General features: G+C 42.4%; 1 protein-coding gene across 2 annotated transcripts; it reads left to right on the top strand.

Annotated features, from left to right (window-relative positions):
• Window positions 1-10,399: 10,399 nt before the first annotated feature.
• On the top strand, window positions 10,400-23,929 carry kiaa0232 (KIAA0232 ortholog). 2 transcript variants are annotated; one of them, XM_035627086.2, is made up of 8 exons: window positions 10,400-10,690; window positions 12,330-12,889; window positions 13,355-13,495; window positions 15,753-15,822; window positions 15,921-16,005; window positions 16,137-19,488; window positions 19,672-19,780; window positions 20,749-23,929. In XM_035627086.2, the coding sequence occupies exons 2-8, from the start codon at window positions 12,653-12,655 to the stop codon at window positions 20,763-20,765; spliced, it is 4,011 nt and encodes a 1,336-aa protein (XP_035482979.1). In that variant the 5' UTR covers window positions 10,400-10,690; window positions 12,330-12,652; the 3' UTR covers window positions 20,766-23,929. The 2 variants fall into 2 exon arrangements, with proteins under 2 accessions (XP_035482979.1, XP_035482980.1); XM_035627087.2 differs by lacking the exons at window positions 10,400-10,690; window positions 12,330-12,889; window positions 13,355-13,495 and adding an exon at window positions 14,574-14,760.
• Window positions 23,930-24,205: the final 276 nt, after the last annotated feature.

Raw genomic sequence — 24,205 nt, 5'->3', positions numbered from 1 at the left:
TCACAGTAAACAGATGGGATAGGGCAGAGGTCTGATCAGGTCCATCACTGAATTAAAAGGGAATCATTGTATTGCATGGGTGTTTTCATTAATTAATTGATTGATTAATTAATAATTGATGTTAGAAAACCCACTTCCATATCAACTCCAACCATGCATCCATGAAGGGTGTTTGTGGTCAGAGGTTTACATCAAATCCCCTCACACACACACACACACACACACACACACACACACACACACACACACACACACTCACACACTAACGCACCGCTCAGCTCGGTCCATGTGAGGAGGCAGAGCAGTTATGAATACCTTATACTGTTTTACTGCCACACATCTCTGATCATATGAGCTGCCAGGGTGTCCGGCTAATCTCGTGGCCTGACGTTTCAGCGGGGAGAAATACGATAAACACACTGACGATCTTTGTCTCTAACCTCAAGCCGAGTGTGTTTTCTTGCCCTCGTAGCCATCACGCATCACAGGGCGTCACTGGGTTTTTACAGAGGAGCTGTGACTAATCAAAGGCTACCTGACATGACTGTTTGACTCATGAAAAACACTTTGTAGCAATCACATTAAAGCTGCTCTAATCAATATTTTTTATATTAATAATGGGTCAAATGATTTTGTATGACTTGTGTGAAACCCTGAATATTATCACCTGACGCTGCCCCCAAGTGGCTAAAAGTTAAACATCAATGAACGCAGCTTTAACTGTACACGTACATGAACCCATGTCTTGATTATTGATTTCCTCTCCGTTAGTTCGATTAAATGTGGTATCGTGAAAAAGGGGCTCAATGATAAAAAGATGTTGGCGACCCCTTGACTTTTCCTTTTGCACAACAGGTCAAAGGTCAAAGTTTTCCCTCATTCAGTGAAAAACAACTACGTGATGGAACCGAGTCCACCGGAGGCTTCGGAAGCACGCTGACGCCTGCGTTTGTGTCTCTCAGGGATTGCTTTTACACATGTCCACCCATCCATTTTCTGCTGCTTATCAGCAGGTCACGCTGACTCGGTCCAGACGTCACTCTCCCCAGAAACGTTTTCCAACTCCTCCCGGGGGATCCTGAGGCATTCCCAGGCCTCCCACCCGCTGCACGTGCTCAGAAGATTTCCAGGGGGAAGGCCCACTTGAGGCATCCTAATCAGATGCGCCAACCACCTCAAGTGACTCCTTTGGATGTGAAGAAGCGGCAGCTCTACTCTGCCACTTCACTTTTACATACTGTACGTTTTTGCCTCATTATTTGAAACTCAAGCCATGTTGAATGTGGGCAGCCGGCTCTGTAATATTGTACTGTGTATATGACGGAATAATAAGTTAAAGCATAAAAGGTCCCCTTTAAAGATGCTGTCAAAGATCTCAAAATAGGGGCTTAAAATAATGATTAATTTTCCCCATATATTTGAATTATCAATGTCCAACCTCATTGTTACGAATTGGAAGTAAAATGACAAATGACGACTCGCACCTTTAAGTTCTTTACTCTCTATTCATTTCAAATTCCTTCATCAGATGAAACAAACACAGACTCATCATGTCACCATTAGCATCTTTTAAACAGAGATTCTGTTTGTTGTTTGTTGATTCCCCTCACTACGCCGGCTTTGTGTCCACTCAACCAAAGAGAGCCGCCACAACGCCGCCGCAGTATTTGATTTTGCATGGCATGCCAGCAGTTCTGGAGGAAGATCAGAGGAGTGACGCGTGCCATGCAAAACTCTGCCTATTACACAGAGGTTGATCTGGCTCAGTGACTACCTCCACCGGGTTATTACCAAAACAACACCCCCTTCAGTCTTCATAGTCCCAGCAACGGCAAGGTGAAAGCTGTGTTGGTCTTCATAATTACACAAGACTGGAGCTACTTCTGTGTTTTGCATTGCACAACAGGAGAAGTTCAGACGAGGATCGTTTTGCCAGTTAATTGGGCACGTTAGTCCTCTCTGCCTTGAAACCTGTCTACCAAAAATGACCTGTTGGCTGGAGGCTTGTGTACCAGCAGTTAACAAACAGTTGCCAGGGCTCACGGAGTTCCTCCCATACCATGCATTCCTTTAGTGTCACAGAGGCCATTTCTGTCAAACTGGATGCTGGTATCTGCCTGCTGTGAAGACTGCAGTCCTGTCTACTCCAGCTGAATAACACTGTCTCCACCACCAGATGCCATTTCCATTTGTCAGATACTATACGATTTGTTGTGTTGTCTTAAGCAACATGACCTGTTGGCTGCAAATGGTTCTGATTGCGGGGGAAGAGAAACGCAAGGCATTCCTTTAGTCATACCAGACGGTAGTGACAGCACTTTGACCTACACACACCATAAGCAGGCTTGTGGTGCATTGGGCTTATTTGCCCTACAATTCAAATTTTTAGAACCCCTCATTTGTTCTCCGGAAATGTCTGAGAAACAAAGCAATGAGGAAATTCATCACGTGTCAACGATTGCAGTGTCATGTAGAAACGTGCGATTTGTGTAATGGAGTTTTTCTTTCCACAGCTGAACCAATAACTATGAAACCACAAGGACTGACTTGGACAGATCCACAGATGTAATGGTTCCAATTGTAGTTGAGCTCTCTGTTGCGTTCAGTTTGTGGCCATCGTGGCAAACAACTACCAACAGCACGATAAAAAAAATTAAAAAAATACTACACACTCAATTTGAATCACTTAAATACCATGACTAAATGTAAGGCAAGGCAAGGTTAGTTTTATTTGTATTGCACTTTTTAAACAACAAGGCAATTCAAAGTGCTTTACATAAAACATTAAAAGCATTGGGAAGAAACAGATAAATATATATTTTGTCAGCAGTACACATCAAATGCCTTCCAACTGCTTGCGTCACTTGACTATTTTGATCCAATCACGATTGAGGGATCACATCCGCGGCAAAACCCAGTTTAATTGGCTCAAGGTGGATGACACAATATTTTTCGTATTGTCAACCAATCCAACAAAAATATCAAAACCACAATGTTAGACCGCTCTCTTCCCATTCAGTCCCACCTCCATTTGATCCCACTGAAGACATCAATATTTAAAAACAGCTTACAAATAGTTACACTAGTTTCATTTTCAAAGAAGGCACGGCAATTTACTATAACATTTTGTACTATGTACTTTTGAAAACATATTACTCAGACTATAGGACATGGGGCATTTGTTGGGGACAATTGCCAGTGGTTGATCTGTACAAGTTTTCAATCAATACCTGATAGTAGGATTAATTCAATGTTGGATTAGACAATTATTTTAATGGAATTTATTTAGAAAATACTTACCTACTATTGCATTACACTTATATTTGGACCAACAGCAACTGGACACCTCAGCTGTCCTGTCCTTACCGTGATATTATTCTGAAAAAAAACAACAAAAAAAAACTATAAGAACTATTTCCCTGCCAAGCAAAGAAATGTACTACCTGTGGCTTTGAACTTTCCTTTCGCGTTGTTTTGCAAATGAACATCTGCATACATTTGCTTTCGATTTCTCTTTTGAAGTTTTTTGTGTGTGCGTTGTGGAGGCTTTGATCGACAAGGGCCTCTTTTTTTACAGGGAGTGGATTGTGAACCTGTTGAACTGAATATCAGTTATCATTCATCATCCGCAGACAAGATGCATGTTTACAGGGGGCAGTGGGTCCGCGCTATTTGCATAGAGAGCACATTCATAGCCTGCTCTGTGCTGATAACGAGCCCTCTTATAGACTGTGACTCCATGATGTCATCCTTTTTACTGCTCTTACGGCCAATTGCCTGTGACGTAATTAAAGCTAACAATGTTTGTGCACAGCACTAAATAGGCCCCTCTCTGTATTCTCTCTCTCTCTCACACACACACACACACACACACACACACACACGCACACGCACACACACACGCAGCGAAACACATGACAAGTAAACTTTGTCCTTCTCTACCCCAGAGAAGTCCTGCAGCACAGACACATAAACACATTGTCTGTTATCTTGGCACTACATCACCATCAGCCAGCACATATCTGAATTCATCCGAAGCTGTTAGCATCCCCCCCAAAAAAATCCTTTAATGCTCCCAGTGCCTTCAGGTTTTCTCTCACTGAACAAGGTCAAACGTCAAACCAGTTTTAAAATGGCTGTTTAATTATAACGCAATCATTAAAGAAGTGCTGATTTTAGAGCCTCAAGTTAAGTATACCAGCGACGTTGCGCAATGATAGGAAGAGACCAATGACCCGCAGCCGTCAGACTGATTGATCTGTATCCACTGACCTACTGATCAAGCTCTGTGCTGGAAAAAAATAACGGAGTTAGAGGGAAATCAGCACCTTTAGATCATGTGCTAATCAGTTCCCCTAAACAGATCATCATACATTGTTTACCACTGGAGTTGACCATTTAAAATGAAGTGTGTTACAGTATGTCCTGCTGGTTGTGGAACAAACTTCTAAACCATTTCATTTAAAAATGTTTTATTGTTCTGTAATCTATTTAGGCATAGTTACTTACTCACTCTACTTTACTTTAATGGTTAATGAGCCTGACACAGAATACTGTTTATGTAAGGATGTGGGATACTCCCTGAGAGATCTATTCTTTCTAGATCTTACTGGGTCTCATCAATACTTTTTTTTTTTTCTGGTAATGTGTTTAAATGTGCGCTATATTTAGATGAGAACTTAAATACAGATTCCTTATGTCCAACTGGTTTCTTTAAGCTATAGATAGTAAATAAAAATCGACGTTGCCACCAGGTCAGGAAAGTGAAGCTAATGCAGAGGGCCCTGAAACCTGTATTCTCTTGAACATCCAGCAGAGGGAGACTCCACTGGTTGCAAAAATAAGTCAGTTTCTGTAGAAGTCTATGAGAAAATGACTCACTTGATTTATATCGTCAGTTAACATTTTCCTGAGGAGTGTATGGTCTCAAACTCTAGTTTCAAGTCTCTTCAATACAGCATGATGTTCATTTTGTAATTTAGAGTCAAATAGACAACAAAGCACGGTATGCATAGGGGCGTGGATACTGTGTGATTGACAGCTAGCACCATCCTATCAGTGCATAGTTGCAGGTGTGAGTGCACATGCAGTGGACGAGCTCTCCGACAGGCCCACCTCCTGCTCCTAAACATATGGTTACCTGTGGTTCAAAGAAACCAAGATGGTGCTGGTCATAACGGCAGCCCAAACACCAATAGGTGTGGTCACGGTGGGTTGCAGCATCCAAAATACACGCAAATGACAGAGCAAACATTGTACTTAATACCCCCTCCACCACAGACACTGATAACAAATAAGAGAAGAATTGAACTGGGTCAACACTTACACTGAACTTTATTGATGTTCATCCTCAGCACAATACAACAGCACCCCTTCACTTCCCTTCTCTCTGCTTTCATTTTTGGTTCTCCTGACAAAAGTTTACAGTCATTGTTATCTTTGCAAGACATGGCATGACTATAGTCGCAAGTCATAAAAAAAAAAGAGTATGAAAGACAAAAATAGTTTGTCAGCTCTGAAGGTAAATCTATTTGTTTTTTGTTGCATTTCTGAATGGCCCGGGGGAGGTAAAGATATATAGGCCAGAGGAAGCATTGCGCAACTACAAGCACAGGAAACAAAACATCACATGGGCAGACACAGTAACTATTAAGACCGTCTGTTTGAGAGCACATAAAAGAAGCAAGTAGATAGAGATAGACGATAGAGAGTCCAGTCAGCAGACAGTGGTAAACGGCCTTGGAGACAGGAAAGAGGAACCAAAGTCATATGGCTTTGTTTAGGGTGGGATTTGTGTCTTCCTCAAAGATGCCGATTGGTCTCTTTGATTAATGATTCAAGCGGTGATGGTCTCTTCGCAGGGACATTTCTTTCTGTTAAAGGATTGGTGTCCTGAGAAGTGTGTCAAATTAACAGCAGCTGAGAGCCGGTTGCTGTTTGCTGCACATGTGGCATCAGTTCCTCCGACAATGATTTGTTTACATGTGACTGTCTGGACACTGGTGATGGACAGGTTCCATTAGTTTTCTCCAAAGATTATCTGGATAAAATGTATTCATATTGATTCTTACAATAGAAAATGCCCTTAGCAAGACTTGGACTTGAAGCAAACACTGGAAAATGCAACAAGTTCTCCAAATTATCCAGTTGAGAGAATAATTATGAATATTCAATGATGACAAAATATTTAAAAACCTCAGAAATATTAGTCATGCAGTTCAGTCTGCTGATTTGTCAAAAATATAATTGAAAAATGTGGATAAATACTCAAAACCACAGTCAGAGAAATAGGAAATTTGTACAGAAATGTTATTGCTGTTGAGTTTTGAATTCAAACATTTGATAACTATGATGATGTGGGTACTTTGGGTAATGATGGATTTCGAGTCTGTTTTGTGGCTAAACTAAGTTCACAATTACTTTGCTGAGTTTTGCTTAACATAAGACTTTGCTGAGTGGAGATTTACAGGTTGCACCACACAAAAAATATTTAACCTAAGGTTAGTTTTTTTTTTAAATATTTACACCAGCTAACTGCCAAGTGTACGCGTTGCGTAGCTAACTGAGCTAATTAGCGCTCGCTGGTTAGCTTGGCAATGTGGCTCGTTCAAGTTGAGGAGGTCGTTGATTTGAAATGTGTTTAAGATCGAGTTCATTAATGCCAATATATTAGCAAATGACCAATGAGTTGGCTTATGTTAATCAAAATGTTTCCTATGTGGCGATTTATACATTAATAAATGACTACAAGTTGTACCATGCAAAGTAATTCTTCTGCTAAATGTTTTGAGAGAAAAAAAAGTAGTTAATATAAAGTAAGATTGATTTTAAAAATATATTTAACAAAAAACGCAGTATACCTGATATTACAAAACCCTCTAAAACTGATGATATTTTTAAGTGATTTTTTGAAGTTATGAAGTCCCTGGCAAAATTTTCAATGGTGCAACCAGAAACGGCGAACCACTAATTTGAAACTAGCTAGTTGTTTCGAAGAACTTAGAAAAGACTTTACACACAATCGTAATAGATTTAAAGTCCCCCTCCAGTCAAAAATGTGTTTTTCCTCTGTTCCTGTCCTCTAAAATGTCTGACATTGACTATAGGGACTTGTATCTGAGCAAATTTGGTCACTATAGAGGTCTCCTCACGTTCCTCTCCTGGAGTAGGAGATTTCTCTGCACTTCCCTGAAATTTGAAATTCAAACGAATCCTGGCAAGCTCGATTTGGTACGTCACAAGTACAGAAAACCAATCGCTGTTGAATATGCAAATGTAGGCAACAGGGCTCCAGACTGCAAAAGGAAAATGAGGGAGCGAGTCTGCCAGGGTAGGCCAATGGGTGTGAGAGGGGCAAGAGCCCGGGAGTGATTGGTCAACTGCAGGGGTCACGTCGAAAGTTCTCCGTCTACGATTTCCAGTCTCCACCACCTCCACTGCCGCGCGTGCGGGTCTTGTCTCTTGCAATTGGGTCGGCCTCCGGGCTCCGGCCCTGGTGCGGTTTAACCGGAAAGGCGCGCTATTTTAACCTTTTCACCTGAAAAGGAAAAGGTCCGTCAGGACCGGACGTATCGGTGTCGCCCCTTTCCTCTCCTCCAGTCCAAGCGTCGCACCCCGCCGGCCTGATCCGAGGGCTCGGCGGACCTGCTGTCGGTGTGCTCGCGGAGGCGTTACAGCACAGCACAGCAGCAGCTGTGGTGGGCGGCCTGTGTTATTTGCATAACATGAATATTCATAGTCTCAGAATTCCTCAATGAGGGTGAGAGAGTGGACAGTTTCCAGCCCCATTTTTAAAAACTTTTTTTGGGGTAAACAATGTTAAACAAAATATTAGGCATAGCAGGTTATTTTTATATACTTTTAAGAAAAGCTGGTGCAACCCCAACTTGAACAGCTTCGGATAAGATATTTTGATATATTCTTTATTAACATGCATGAATACTGTATGTTTTTAGGTGTAAAGATGCTATTTTCTTAATTCTACCATTTTTGTGTGAGCATGTGTGTGTTTTCAGTATGGAATACGCAAAACTGCAAAAGGCAGGGATATTGACAAAAAAACACATCAGCTGAATTGTTCATGAGCACCACCTCATTCTTAAAGACTGAGACTGGTTGGCTCTTGTGGACAAAAACAGGAAAAAAAAGTGGAACAACGTCAGCCTCGACTGACTGTATGAATATGCTTGACACAGGACTCTTAGACAATGTAAACAAGTCCGTGTGCACAGTATTACACCACACGTCTACACCACATGTTATCCAACTCGTGAACTGTGACTAATAAAGGATTTACCTTCGGTGACCCACCCTGTGGATGTGGATCGGCTTCACCTCAGACAGCACTGTGAACTCACTTCTAAGGTGGAGAACACTGCCAAAGCTTTGTGGGAAACACTTTGCTTTCGCAAACCTTGGAGTGAAAGCACCCAGCGCTGCTACCCCCCATCCCTCTAAACCCCCCTTCAGGCAGAGGATTATGGGTCATCTTTAACTGTGCCATCTGGTCCAAATTGACTTTCAATTAACACAGGCAAGCTGTCAAGAGCAAAGAGCAGTGCAGACTCAGATGTTGCTCTGCAAATGTTAAATTGTTGTGTGTGTTACCATGTTCAAGGCTGAGGTTAAGATGAGATTTTATCAGTGGCGGGCAAAAAACAGAAACAGTTAGCGGGACAGCAGACGAAGAAAAAAGTGCAACAACTCTGATATTGAGTCCACCAGCTCATTATTTCAATGCCCATATGTGTTTATGTACCATTTTTATATTGAAAAGCCCAATCGAATAGTCCCCTGTGTTGCGGACGGCCAATATGTCAATATGTGGCCTTTGGCTGCAGTACTCTGGCTTCAGATAAAGTTCAAAAGCAGAACTCAGAATTAGTCTGCTAAATGGCCCTGAGGGGCCGTAGGAGCTGTAGTAATATTATCTTTCTAACATGTTGACGCTTACATAAGTACTCCATCTCACTCACACAAACATACACACTCGAACACACAGTTGTACTGTCCACATTTTACAAAAATGTTCCTCCAATGTGCACATGCACCACCTCTGTATCCTCCTGTCATGACCTAATTTACTCTCTCCCTACACACGCACACTCACTCCACATACACTCCCTGACCTCTTGAGTTTGTGATTATATGTGTAATTTATATTTCATATGTTGAATGTTGTGACTTTATTTCGCTTCTATGTTCTGTTTGAAGGTATTGACATGGAATAGAGGGGGTTATTGTTGTTCCGGCAATAAGACGACAGGGCGGGACACATGCTGACGCTGTTGTATTTCATGCCAAGCATCTGATTCTGGAGGGCTAACATGCTACTGTGTGTGTGTGTGTGTGTGTGTGTGTGTGTGTGTATGTGTGCGTGCGTGTGTGTGTTTGTATGTGTGTGTGTGTGTGTGTGTGTGTGTGTGTGTGTGTGTGTTGGAGTGCCAACAGCTGGTCAATAGGCCTTGACGCCGGCTGTCCCAGGATCATAACCCCTGGGGTCAGAGGGCAGATGAAGTGTGCCACACTATAGACCCATGACAGAGGGCAGGTGGTTAATCTAAAGAATAAGCATCGCCCCCAACATTCACACACAATTAGTGGTGAGTGGTAATCTAGAAGCATTGAGAAGCAGGAAACTGCAGCTGCTTTAAGTTACATGATCTAACTGCAACTTTTGCTCTTGAGGAGTAGCAGTGCTATTATTAATACCAGTAGTAATGGTAACACTACAGTTGTTGGAGCAGTTAATAGAGGTACAGTGGCTAGAGCCTGTGTAGATAAAACAGTGAAAACAGTATAATGTATATGTCCCTTATCACATCAGTACGAAATCATTCTGAGCAGTATGCATCAGATCTGTCTACTGGTAATAAAAGATTTGATTTGAAACCATTGGAACAGGAATCTAATCAAAAAAAATAATAATTCTCCATGGACACATTAAGACTCCATCATCTTTTTCATACAAAAATAAATGTTTCTTGTCAATCTGCATTCAATAACCCACAATGACAAAGTGAAATCGTGGGTTTAGAAGTGTTTGCAAATGAATTGATTAAAATTAAATCTACAACACAATAAAGTGTGCAAAGGGTTTCTGTAGTATTAGCATTTTTTTATATTGTTAAGTGAATAAAGAATAATGGACTTTTTTAAGACCAAGAGTTTTTTCAAATAAATAAATAATAATAAAAAATGTTTTTTTTGGTAAAATTTCCTCAATTATTAAACCCAAGAGAGAACATTCAATAATTTCTTAAATTTTAAGTTTAATCAGCATTTTACATTAGGTTGGGTTCTACTTGGGCTTCTGATGCAATAGTCTAGCGGAGGAATCAAACCTACACGAACAGGACGGCGGAGGTTCGCCTTGTTGCCTAGATACGAACGCGGAGGGTGGCGCATTATGTAGCCCTTCGCTGAATGAAACTGGCCTTTGGTGGCGGACATTGTGGCTCCGGGTAGCATGCGTCACCAAGGAACGACCTCGCTCCGGCTCGAGCCCGAATGTCGCCGGTTTTCTTGACGTTGTTGAAGAAGCACCGAACGTGAAAACAGCGCCATTTCTGTCGGCGTCCATGATACGCGATGCTACCGCAGCGGATTCCAGAGCTTGAGCTCGGAACGGCAGCGGGAGAGAAATAGCCGCTCCCCTTTCGCTGCCCCTCTCTACTTCAGCCCACGGCAGGTACGTTTAACCCGCGGGCCGAGTGTGGGTGTCTTCCCTTCGTAGCGGGGTGTTTCTGTCTCCGTTGAGTGTCGCGTGTTTAGTTGACTCTTTCGCCGTGTGACGATATGGCGCACATTTTTGAAGGGAAAACGTCTGACAGTCCGCTAGTAGCCCGTCGGGGCAGCCGCTCCTCCTCTCCCTCAGTCACAACAACTAGCGTACGTGAGAGCTACCGTTTGTTTGAAATGGAATGGGGGGGGGCTCTGCTATATCGATGGGTTACTGTTGTTTTGATACGAAACTTAGGAATTGGCCTTCACGTTCGCGTGTTGCAGTGTGCTACCCTGGCTAACTCTTTGACGGACAACCGTCGGGGCTTTAATTTCACCGTCCGAGCAGCAGCCGCCGCCGCCTCGGTCCACCTGCCTGACAGTTGCTAAAGTGACGTTAGCGCAATTGCACCACTTTGCCTTGAAAATGTGCCCGGTGTGGCGTGCGTGGTACCTGCCGGGGAACCGCCAAAACAAAACAAAACAAAACAAAACACATTTAGCTGCCGGTTGGGGGACGAGGGATCTCCCCGGTAGCTATCCCGGCTAAGGTAGCTCTTTAGCTGAAGGTCGGTGGTCGAGCTAACCTTGCCGTTCGACTGTCAAGTGACGCCCGCGGACCGAAGTTAACGCCAAACGTCCGCGCAACGTTAATCGACACTTCGGATGTTGCCATCGATTCTATGGCGTATTCGCCTAATATTGACACCGGCGCTTATTTCCAGTGTCGCCCGTAAAACCCGGCAATGTAGCGCCAATGTCAATGTGGGCTATGTCCGCACCAACGGCTCGATGTTGTTTTCTCTCCATGCCGCAGAAACTGCCTTTTCAAATTGTGAGGTTACAGTGGGAATGTGGACTGTGCAGTCAGGCGCTAGCTGCCGGGGCTAATGTTCGTTTAAGAAACAGCTGGATTGTAGCCGCTTGGTCAGCCATGTTAAGCGATATCGATGAGGCCGGGGGCGAACCTCTCCGCTTTTGTCCACCTGTGTTTTATTAGAGTGGCACAGCGGTATGCTGTGCAATCGTGTCGCCTGTCGAGATCGCACGGCTGGGAGACTGCAAAGCTTCTTATCTTGCCCTTTTGACGTCTCCAACGGGGCAACCCACAATATGCCAGCGTAGACTGACGGCGCGGGCCAGCCAATGGAAATCGGCGCAGCCTCCATTTGCCCTTCGCGTCGGTTCCCCGGTCCGCCGCTGCCCCACGGAACACATGCACTTGACAGTCACACTGGACCGCCCGAGTTTGCTTGTCACGCGTTGCTTTGTCATGGATTTTTGTTGTCATTGCTCACTTTTTAAACCAAAAACAGCCATTGTTTTTTTGTGTGATTGTAATGGAGGGCATGATGAATGAAAGTAGCAATAAATCAAGTGGTGCTTCCAAGCCTTGAATTCATTCAAGGAATCTTTAAAACAGATGTTGTCATGATGCTTCTTCTCGAAATTACGTCACATTTACTAGACCTACCATGCGTAGATGCGAATAACTCTGATGTCTGAAGTAAATCCACATTAATGAGAGCGGCCCCTTACTTTAAAGTTTGCAGTATTTTGAGGGGAAAAGTGTTTTTAAACGTTTCTTGTGTGTGCCCCTGTTTCAGGTTGTGCCGGTGAAGTGAGACGTAGCCCAAAAATGGACCCCTCCTACTGAGACGCAAACACATCTTGTGTTTTGCTCAGCAGCATAAGCCATGCCTGACGAGTAGAATAATCCCTTTTTGCTCAAAGCAATAAAAAAGAAGAAAAAAACACCTACTACATGTCTCCCCATGTAGTGCTCCTTCAGTGCATCCTGCTGGAGTGACTGCCCCCTCTTCCAGATAGGTCCAGCCTCGTCTGCTCTTCATACCCTTTTCCACTGACCACCCATAATTACCCCATCACAATGCTGCTCCGCCTGAGAATGGCCAACACCTGAGGTCCCATGCGTCCAGTGAGCACCGATTCAGACGGTCCTGCCCCTCCTGAAAACTTCTCCTGCCCCTACCCCTTTGTGGGCCCCCTGCCTGCCTCAGAGATGTCCCTGCTCCAGTCGCTAGGTCCAGTACAAAGCTGGCTTGGCCAGGAGCTTGAGAAGTGCGGGATTGATGCCATGATTTACACCCGCTATGTCCTCAGCCTTCTCCTGCATGACAGTTACGACTACGACCTGCAGGACCAGGTGTGCTCCCACAACTTTAAATCAAATTATTGTCAGAATACATATGAAATTATTGTTTGCGTCATGTATTGTTAAATACATGGGCAGTGAGTTTTACACAGGAAGGGAATATAATTTCACTGTTAGAGGAAGATATCAATTTTAACAGGAGATTTCAACAATAGGGCTTTTCTTTCATCTCACGGAACTTATATCACCGACTAACTCATTTGTTTTCTGTCATTTGTCAATATCTTTATTCATATGTGTGAAACACACTTATGTATAGAAATATCCATAAAATATTAGGAAATGTATATAGTATAAAATATAATATATATATTTTGTGTGTGTGTGTATATATAAAGATAGATAGATAGACAGACAATATTGTGTGTAGTATTTATATGCATTGTCTTTTTCCATGTCACTTTTTATCACTAGTTAGTTCTTTGTGACTGACTTTTCTTGGTTTGTGTCTGACAGGAAAATGACATCTTCTTGGGCTGGGAGAAGGGAACAGGGAAGAAATGGGGTAAGAGTAAGAAGAAAGGAGGGACTGACCTAAGTCTTGAGGAAATGAAGAAACAAGCCGCTGTGCAATGCCTCCGCTCTGCATCTGATGAAGTAAGCATTGTTCCGGCTGATTGTTGTAATCCTGTGATTCTCATTATGTTTGAGGAATGGTCAAATGATGCTTCATCTATTTTCTGTGATGTAAAAGAATCATTATCTTGAAATAGCTTTGGAGGACTGCAAACCAAACATTCTGAATAGAGAAGAAATGTGGGTGTCATTTGTCTAATTATGTCATAATCTGTTACTGTAACATTCCTTGTTTCTTGTTAAGGTGCAGTCATGTAGATATTAATTGCATGAATCACAATGAGTCAGTGACTAAAGCCTCATTTGTGTGGGAGGTTAAAGCAAGAGAAGATCGTAATTGTAAATGCATTGTCACCTTATTTTGGCTGAGTGGCCACACCTTCAAGTCTGGAGAATTAAGTTCGGATATTATCTTGAGTCACCTAAAGTGACCGGCTCTGTTAAAACAGGCTCAATGGTTCACAACACAGACACTTTATTAGGGAGCTGGCAGGATAAGGTCCATTTCATGTCCTTCCAATTGATTTAGACGTTCTTGTTGTAGTTGTTCTCATATAGGGCCACAGCAATGTCTAGAACAGTTCAGATGTGCAATATCCCGTTAGTCTTATTTAGAACTGATATATTAAAGATGTATTGGGTGTAGGGGGAATTTATCAGAATATAATAATTCATAATGAGTCCGCCGTGTTGCATCTCCATGTTCCCACAAAAGCCCAGAATGGACAAACCAAACAGCATTTTTATGTTAACCTAAGGCCACCGTAGATTCTCTTGCACAATTAAAAGTTGGAAGTATTCAGTTTGTTGATATTTGCTGGATCACCGCTAGATGCCACTAAATCCTACACACTGAACCTTTAAGGTTAGCAGGTAAAAGTTGTTCGTTGACCTAAAACAATGCCGTCCTCACCTTCAAATAATGGCATTTGTATGCAAGTATCTATTCCGGAATGAAAGATTGTATTCTATGTCTCTTTCTGAGTGAAAAATCTATTGGGGGATTTGCTTACATTGTTTGTAAGTGGCCAACAGTTGTAAGGGAGTTGGTTTTAGATGAGAATGACACAGAGCTGGGGGGGGGTGTAAGGCAAGAGGAGGAGTGTTGAGCTCTTCTCTGGGGACTGGACTCTGCAGTCTATTTTTTAACCAGCACACGCTGCACAGGATTGCAGCATTGAGCAGCAGACTTGGTCGGCTTGTCAGCTGACTGGCATTAGCACAATGATGCAGGAGGAAACACAGGGCAGGATAAAAGCTTACTTTGCCTTTCATGAGGTGGCATGGTAAGGAATATTATTTTCTGGAAGAATGAAGAGGAAATGAGTGAGCTAAAGAGTGTGGCAGGACTACTACTACGGAGCAGCTATAATGTGATTTGACTAGCCATTTGTTTTTTGACAGTTCCTACTTGGTCTAAGCTAGCTGCTCAACATGGTTCTCTTGTTTATTGCAAACCCTTGTCCTTAATGTTTTCATGTATCACATGGCTTGATTTGAGAATGCAAAACACATGTTGTGAAAATGTTTCAAGGTTTCACAACATTGTGAAGCAATCACTTGTGCTACTGCTTAGCCTTTCAAAGAAAAAGCATTTCTGCACCATAGCTAAAAATAGCACAGTCATGGCCAAGCATGCCTGTGCTCGCACAAGTCAGCTGTTTGACGTGTGTCAACCTCATACCTCTAATTCTTTCTTTTGTGTCACATATGGGATCAAAGTATCTGTTGAGAACTCTGCATTCTTACCTAAGGCTCCTATGTCTTTCAACTTCCATCAATGTTGTTTTTGTAAACACAGGAAAGAATTGATTTGATAAAAAATCTAATCATTCTTGTGTTTATGTCCGTTTTTTCTTTTTTTAAACATCAGAAATGGTAGGACACTGAATCTATGGCTGGTTGTCATTGTTTCTTTTAAAGTAACTGCATCATTTAGTTAAGTCAGATGATCTTTACAATCACTACATTTCAGTATTATACTAATTCTCATGTCATCATGATGTTAACTGACATTGTCATTGGTCAGGCCTTAGATGTATGGTCTTTTTTATCATTCCCATTCATAACAACCCTCAGTCAATATAGCCATATGTCAGTTAAAACCTTTTTTGTGAAATTCACAACTCTATGTGAACATCAAGTAATGAAATTAATGGCATGACGTTATTTATTAGTTGGTCATGATATTTAGTTTGGTCATAGTAGCTGTTTTTCTTGGTTACGAATGGGACAATATGTGATTCCAATTTCTCTTTTATATCGTTCTTCTGTGTAGAACTCTGGAATTGAGAGCCTGGTTGAAGAGCTTTGCTCTAAACTTAAGGACATCCAAAACAAACAGAAAGGTTTGTTAATTCACTTTAACAATCACGTAAAGAACTTTTTGAGTAAACATAGGTAATGTTGAATAATAATTGTTCAATATGTTTAATGTCTTTTACAGAGGAAAAACAGATTCAAAAGAAATCTGATGGCCCTAACTCTCCAGAGCGAGCGGAGTCCCCATCTTCAAAGGACCAGGTGGAAATGTAAGCTACATCAATTTGGATATTGTGTACCTTTGTCTGCAAAACACGGCCATGTCCACTTTTTTTATTTGAACTATACTGCTCTGAATGCTTTTCAACCAAGTTTTCCCTCTTGTCTCTAATGACTGCAGGTATTATGAAGCCTTTCCTCCTTTGTCAGAAAAACCTGTTTGTCTCCAAGAGATTATGACGGTGTGGAACAAGGCTAAGGCCTGCGCATACTCAAGTTCATCATCCTCTGCAGCCCCACAGACCAGCACAGACACCTCCTCCCCAAAAGATTGCAACAGTGAAGGTGAAGCTGCAAAGGAGAGAAATCTAGAGGCCTGTACTGTCAATGAAAGAGGCCAGCAACGACGAAGCAAGAAGGAGAAAGAAAATCGATATCATGGCGGCGCAGCAGCAGAGGAGAAATCTACTGTCCACTCGAAAAGACAGACCAGACACAGATCTGAGGGTAAATACAGACCCAGATCCTGGTCTTCAGGCTCGAGTGAGGCGGGCTCCAGCTCAAGTGGGAACCATGGTGACACCAAGTCATCCAGAAGCAAGGCAGTTAGAATAAGGCACAAATCCAGGGAGGCTGCAAAGAATAAGAGAACACGCAACAGCGGGCAGGTGAGGCTGCAGGTGAAGGTAATTGACAAAGAAGAGCGAAGAAACACCGGAGGGAGCAGTAGCAGTGCCACTGGAGGCGCTGCCAAACAACCACAGCTTTACAAAAAGGGGAAGAGGCCGCTAAAGGAGATTCGTAAAGAGCCAGGGTGGGCGGAAGCAAAAGAGTTCGGAGTCGAGGCCAGAAACAAAAAGGAATATATGGAGGAGCCACTTTGGTACACTGAGCCCATCGCAGAGTATTTTGTACCCATCAGCAACAGACAAAGCAAGCTGGAAACAAAGTATCGAAGCAAGATGGACTCTCCGGATGGCTTTGCCTTGTCAACTGACATGGAGAGGCTGCCGGAGAGAATCCAGGGGATCTGCATTGCCAATGAGGGCTTCCAGAGAGCATACCTAGCAGCGGGCTCATTTGTGGATGGGCACTTTGTGGAAGGGCCTGGTGAAGCAGAAGATGAAACTGCTGAACTCACCGGGACCTCAAGCTGCCCTCAGCCAGAGGATAACGATTTAGATGACAAGCATCTGTCTGAATTCACTCACTTCTATGAAGTTGATATTTATCAATCCATATTGGATACTAGTGCCTCAGACTCTATACAAGAGAGTCGGATCTTAAGCATGATTCGACAAAAAAGCAAAGAGCAAAGAGACATTGAGGCAGAATGTTGTTTAGTGTTAGATGGCCTTGAGCAGCAAGGGAAAAGTGCAATATGGGAAGATTCACAGGAAGCTTCTGGATCTGTTGGATTCCTAATGGAGGATCTGGAAAACATGGCTCAAGTATGGGGATGTTATTCACCATCTACTTCAGAAGATATAGATGGAGAAAGCTTCATAGGAGACTCGCCCATTCGCCTCTCCCCCCTTCTTGATAGTGTTTCATTCACCCTGAGCAAACTATCTGGAAATCTGGAGGAGCCACCGGTTCCTGAAGCTACCAGTGAACCATCTGCTTTGAACTCGTCCTGCTTCTCTCTTTTTGAGCTGCAGTACGAAAGTCCCACGCTTCCTTTTCCCCGTGACTCACTCACCGTTGGTCACGAAAACAACACCGATTCTAGTAGCTGTCTTGACCCACATTCAAATAAACAGTCTCGTTTGCTAATATGGACCAAAAATAGTGCCTTTGACGAAACAGAACATTGTTCTAACCTTTCAACGCGAACCTGCAGTCCGTGGTCACATTCAGAGGAGACTCGTTCAGACAACGAACAAGGAAATGCTGCGACAGAGGAAGCTGCTCAAATTGGCAACAAAGAGATTGATCTCATAATCCCTCCTCTCTCCGGTGCTTATCTAGAGGACGAAATCCTAGATTTTTTGCAAGAAGAGACTGGGCGCAAGTGCGAGGAGGTCAGCATTAGCAAAGCATCTAATCAGACCTTCACCAAAAAATCTAAATTGGAGTCCATTTGTGGTATAGCTTTGGAAGAGGATGAGAGTAAACAGTACAGCACTGGCATGTTTTCAGACAATGCAAACCAGAGTGATGATTATAGCTCAGGGATAATAAAGGACATTTGGACTGCAATTGGAGATGGGAAATCTGTAATGTCAAGGCAAGGAGAAGAAAAAACAAGCGAGGGGCTATTCGCCGATGAGTCCGGCGGTTACTGCTGCGGCTGTCTGGAGGTGCAGGCAAAAGGAGTTCCAATTCAGGGAACTCAGAAGAAAGCAGTGCAGCGTTCAGAGTATCACCTTTGGGAAGGCAAGAAAGGAGAACAGGATTTAGCCAAAAACAAACTCTCAAAGGTAGATGGTGCCGGGGATTACATGACTCCGTCCAAGCCCTGGGACTTGAACTCTGACAAGGAGAGCACGTCATTCATCCTCGGAGGGGTGTATGGGGAGCTGAAGACATTAAGTGGTGATAAAAATTGGGCTGTCGTGCCGCCGAGTGACACCCACGATAGCCTGCTCCAGTGTGCCGCCGCAGCTGCATCCAGCTCAGACATGCTTACCATCACTGGCACCGATGTGTTCATGAACACGAGCAGCCGCTTTGCCCCCGGGCACAGGCCCCTGTGGAGGCCTCTTGTGTCCTTTGGGCAGAGTGACAAGGTCATTAGAGGAGGTGGAGATGGATTGAATAAGGGATTTTCTTTCATCTTCCATGAAGATTTGCTTGGATCGTACGGAGGCTTGCATAGTGAGGAGCAAGATTTAGACTACCCGTTCGCATCCTTCAACCTAAACAATCCCTTCTCTCAAGTCCTCCACGTTGAGTGTTCTTTTGAGCCTGAGGACATGGCTTCTTTCAGTCCAGGGTTCAAGCCCAAATCTATTCTCTGTTCGGACTCTGAGACTGAAGCCTTCCACCCACGAATATATGGCATCAACCGGACGCAGTATAGGGCCATTCGCATTTCCCCCAGGACTCATTTTCGACCAATCTCGGCCTCCGAGTTGTCTCCTGGTGGAGTAAGTGATTCGGAGGCTGAGACTGACAAAGAGGAGATGAGTTTTCCCGTCCTGGCGCCGGTGGACGTCTTTGATGATCCTCAGGCTGACCTAAAACCTCTGGAGGAGGATGCAGAATGTGAGGGTCCTTATTACGGGAAGTCAGAACTGGAATCTGGTAAATTTTTACCCAGATTAAAGAAGTCTGGCATGGAGAAGAGTGCGCAGACTTCTCTGGATTCACAGGAGGGCTCCAGTACCCTCCTGCCAATTGCTGAGCAAGAAATTTGCTTAGACTGTAGAACGGCAGCAGCTGCATCACCCGCAGGTGGACAGACGGACGACTCAGTCAGCAAGATTCCAAAAGAGGAATCTTCAGGAGAAAAACAGTCCTTATGTGCACCAGGAGGTCAGATCCCCAAGTATGGGATTGCTTATGACTTTGTTGGAGATGTGCCAGAGGTGGGAGTTTCTTCAAAATTATTTCCTGAGATTATCACTCATTCAAGCTCAGTGACCTAGAGAATTGTAATAAAAATATATAGATAACCATTCAGTGTTTCAGATTGTCATGTCCCACCTGTGATATCTCGGGCAGCTGTTTACTGAATTACAACTTAACCACTTCTCGTTTGTCCTGTTTAGTTCCCTCTGTTAAATATAAGTGGACAGGGAGGAACTGGCAACCAGCAAGATGAGTGCTGGTGGCAGACCACACTCTGCTCCCCTCTTTTCCCTGGATCTCAATGTACAGGTACATTTGTTGAGAAAATATGTTTTTCTTTATTTTTCCATTTCATTGAAAATACTTTTTTTATATAACACATCAAACCACTGACAGTTAATGTTTTTGATATGTTACTTCAGTTTTAGAGACAAGCGCATTTTCTCGAAGGGTTACTAGACAACATTCAAAATATTTAACACAATATGGACAATAAAACACCGGTATGACCTGAAAACTGTAGTTTGAAAGAGAGAAATCTTGCTTGTGGCACCTTGATCAGCTGTTAACCTCTGCTATAGGTGTGGGCCAAGCAAAGGTGGGGTTTGATCGTCACTGACACGGATATCAGAATCAGAATCAGAAATTGATCCACAGGGGAAATTTTACTGCTACAGGCTGCATTCAATGTCAGCGCTTGCACACTATTAAACCATGGTATAGTGCCATATGAACAGATTATACAGTATGTAGTCCAAAGGAAGAAGGCCATTTGCTTTGTAAAAAATACAAATATTTTATCTCAGCTACAAGGCTGGGAGAAAAACAAACTCATCAGCATCACAGGTTACCAACACATAACACAACAATAACAGGAATGGCAACTTCTAGACTACAGCAGCACCTTTGGGATCACTCGCAGTTTAACAGGTGGACAGAGTAAATCTACAGCATAATATAAGCTGAAACATATATATATATATATAACGACTTCCAAAATCTGCTGAGTCAATGTGGTTAAGACATTTTGCAGGGGGAATCAAGCTGAAAATTCCTAATTAGGTCACAGCAAAACAGCTTACAAACACCTAAGACTCTAAAAATGGTCAGAAAGAGACACTAAATGACTTGATTTACTGTCTTGGGCTTTATCGGCTGTTCCGTTTGAAAGAATAACGGATGCAGGAGGTAAAGGAAGCAACTGAACAGGCAGGTGTTGCTTGGCTATTTAGTTAAGTAACAATCTAACAAATATTTTTCCTGACTTCCTTCCCCAGGGAGCAGCAACATTTGAATACAGTTTTGCGGAGGACGGCTGTCTCCGAGAGGAAACCCTCCTCTCCTTTTGTGACCAGACCTCTACCAGCAAAGATTCAGGGTCATCTCAGAGCTGAAAAACCTAATGTAGGCTAATTTTCTGAGACCCCCCCCCCCCACGCACATAACCCTGCTGGTTTTCATTTACTAACTTAAATCCATGTGTAATCAACAATCAGATCCACAAGAAGTGAGTAAAAATAGGAAAACTCCAAAAATATGTTCTGTCTTTTGAGTGATGCCGGTGATGTGCGGACATGCATTTTAGAATTTGTTTCAATTGGTTTTTCTGTACACTGATCCTCATTCAAGTCTCGCAGTTAGTGAGTAGGGACGATATTTTGTTCTATCCTCGTCATTTTTGTTCCCACCATTTTGCTTTTGAGCTAGGTTACTGGTAGTTGGTGGTGTCGAATGGTTGTGCATGTGTGTTTGTCCAGCCAGTCTCACTCCTCTTTTTCTAGTTGAACCTAACGTTGTGTGAAACAGCTGCAGTTGCATCCTCTACTCTCTATCTTGTGTTCAGAAAGACAACATAAGAATGTTGAGATTTTGAGTTGTGTAAGAGTTTTGAGAGTTTCATTGAAATAGTTTGTTTGGAAGACATTCTGAATGTGAAGTAGAGAATGTGTGCAGATTTCTTTCGAAAATATCCAGAATTTTCCCTGTGTGAAAAGTTATCATTAATGAGTCTGATTTTTGAATGGTGATAGTCTTTCAAAAAGCTAGTAGTAGACATAGTATGGTTTGTGAGGCTAAAATAAAACAAAATCCTTTAAAAATAAGAATAATTAAAAAAAAGAAAATCAAAAGGAGTTCTGTTTGCAAAAATACTAATTATCTACTTGAAATGCAATGCTGTAAAAGAATTGGGGTGAAAGAAAAAAAAAGTTTATGTTCTGGGGTAAAGACCCACCATGTAAAGACATGACTACAGCCATTTCTGCAGACACCTGTGTTGCAACTGAATGAAACTTTTGTTTTATTTTTTGTAATTTCTACAGAACAGACTATTGGTGCTATAAATATGTTCAAAAATCTTTTGAAGTTGAAGTTCCATTATATAGCTGTGATATGTAGGTGACAGAGCCTAGTTTTGTTTGTTGTTCAGACGGTCAAGACTCCATGAATATACTTTTGAGAAAATTGTGAGAAGAGGAAGAAAGTTGTTGTTGTTTTTTTGCCTGATCGCAGTTCTTCTAAATGCGGCTTGGTTTTTAATTTTTTTAATTTTAAGGTAACCTTTAAGTTGTCAGGCCTGTAAAAGCTGAAGCAGGAAAAAAACTTGCAGGTATTTAAATCTCACATTTTTCCACATCTTTTTAGTTGATTGTCACCAAGCAGAAAGGACAAACTCAGCATTGAGTCTTGTTTAACTTTCCATGCTGCAACTAAACCAACTTTAAACAAAAAAAATGGCGGGGCAATGTTCAAACCAAAAAACGTACATGGCGTCATTACACTATTGTACAACTGCTCTTTTTTTCCCCCATGTGGTGTGTTTAAATTTTTTTGTTTTGCAATATAACTTGTTGAAATACTGAGTAATGTCTCGGTGTGTCAGCGTAGAACTTGTGAAGGCACTGGTTCAGAGTGAGTCTACGAGAACTTTATCTCAGAGAAATGTAAATGTGTCTCTCCACACTCTCTAAAATGCAAAGGCATCAGTGCCCCATGAATTTGAAACAACTTGATGAAATGAGCACTGAAAACTGTTGAGTTGTGGTTTGCTGACCTTTTGTGTGACCTGTGCTTTGAAAATTACATTTTGGTAAAGCATCTGCAGATATTTTTATTTTTATTTTTTATTTTTGAACAGGTTTTGAGGACAGTAGCAGAGTGGGTTATTTTTCTCATACTTTTGAAACTGAGGCACAGAGTAACTAAAATCATCCCCCCATTAATGGAAAATTAAAAAAATATGTCGGCAGCGTAATGCACTGTTGCAGGTGAAGGTGTCACTATTGCGGGCATGGCTTTGGAAATGGCTTCCTTGTTTGAGAATGCAAAGAAAGATTATTTTTTTTCCAGTCCAATGCCACGTTAATTGATAAAGGACACCCCAAGTAATGGAATGAAAGGTACTAAACTTCAGGGTCTTGTCCCCCTTTCTTTGACAGTCATCAGACACTCAGGAATTTTTATAAGCATAACTGCATACTCTACACAGACCTGTGACAGTGCATTGATGCGTTAATGTATAACATTTCTTTGATTGTAGAGCAGTAATTACTTACAGTTCTTTACAAGCAAACCACAGAGGCGACTGTTCTTAATTTAGAGCTGTAGGTTTTAGGAGGAGAAAAAAAAAAAGAAGTAAGCCATTGGAGATTGCATAAGCAATGCGGAGGGGAATTCAAAAGCCCAGAGTCCTATGCAATACCTTGGCGCATGTAAACATTCAACAGTATACGAAAAGAAGTCATTCAGTTAATGTGCATGTTGGTTACTTATGAGCGAGGGACACCTGAGGAAAAAAAAAACAACCTGTGGAATGTCTCTAAAAATGCAGCATGCAAAACATCACACTCCATCTATTTACGTTGGGTTGATCAAAGATTTTGGTTTAAAAAAAAAAAACTATGAGTGAGTGAGGTTGTGTGTGTGTGTGTGTGTGTGTGTGTGTGTGTGTGTGTGTGTGTGTGTGTGTGTGTGTGTGTGTGTGTGTGTGTGTGTGTGTGTGTGTGTGTGTGTGTGTGTGTGTGTGTGTGTGTGTGTGTGTGTGTGTGACACACAAGGCACTTACATGGGAGTCGAATGCATCACACCCATCATTTAATTCTTCCATTTTGTTAGGCCGTGTTTAAAAAAGAAAAAAAAAAGAAAGAAAAGAATGAATGACAATACAATGCGAAAAATGCATTCAGTGGGGGTGTTAGCATTTGGAACAACTGACAGAGTGGCTGAGTTTCAGTCCCACTGTGGTCTGAAGAACATATCCAGCACTGAAAACTTTTTCCATCGTCTTTTCATTCCCACCTGGAGGATGCCCCTTCACCCTCACCCCCTCCTCCATGTTCCGAAAAGCCCATCTGTCCCGAGTAGATGTGTTGTTCTGATTTCATGTACACCCAGAGTAAATTATTTTGTTTCATTGTGGATTTTTCTTAACATCTAATAAAGGAATAAACCAAACCTGAACCTGTGATCTTCCCTGTCTTTTATACACACCTCATTTGGTCTCTTTAGTGCATTATGACTTGGTGACGACTGAGATATTAGCGCCACAACCTCATGGTGACACTAGAGGGCAGGGTGAGGATGCTGTGGGACAGAAAGCTCCTTCCTTATTCCTACCACACATCAGTCTTTAGCTGTTGTATTTATCATTGTCATTACTGTATGCTAAATACAAGTGAATGCTTAAAACATTTTAAGGAGTATCCATGGATATAAGATTTTTTGTTATGGGTTACT

Source organism: Scophthalmus maximus, chromosome 2 (genome assembly GCF_022379125.1).
Source record: "Scophthalmus maximus strain ysfricsl-2021 chromosome 2, ASM2237912v1, whole genome shotgun sequence".
Taxonomy (NCBI): domain Eukaryota; kingdom Metazoa; phylum Chordata; class Actinopteri; order Pleuronectiformes; family Scophthalmidae; genus Scophthalmus; species Scophthalmus maximus.
This window is presented reverse-complemented; position numbering and strand designations above follow the sequence as displayed.

What these genes read in the sequence shown, in the direction of transcription:
- kiaa0232 (XM_035627086.2), top strand. Translation starts at nt 12,653, where the DNA reads ATGCGTCCAGTGAGCACCGATTCAGACGGTCCTGCCCCTCCTGAAAAC. An exon ending in CATCCAAAACAAACAGAAAG is followed by an intron (nt 15,823 to 15,920) that starts GTTTGTTAATTC and finishes TGTCTTTTACAG; the next exon opens with AGGAAAAACAGATTCAAAAG. An exon ending in TCAAAGGACCAGGTGGAAAT is followed by an intron (nt 16,006 to 16,136) that starts GTAAGCTACATC and finishes TAATGACTGCAG; the next exon opens with GTATTATGAAGCCTTTCCTC.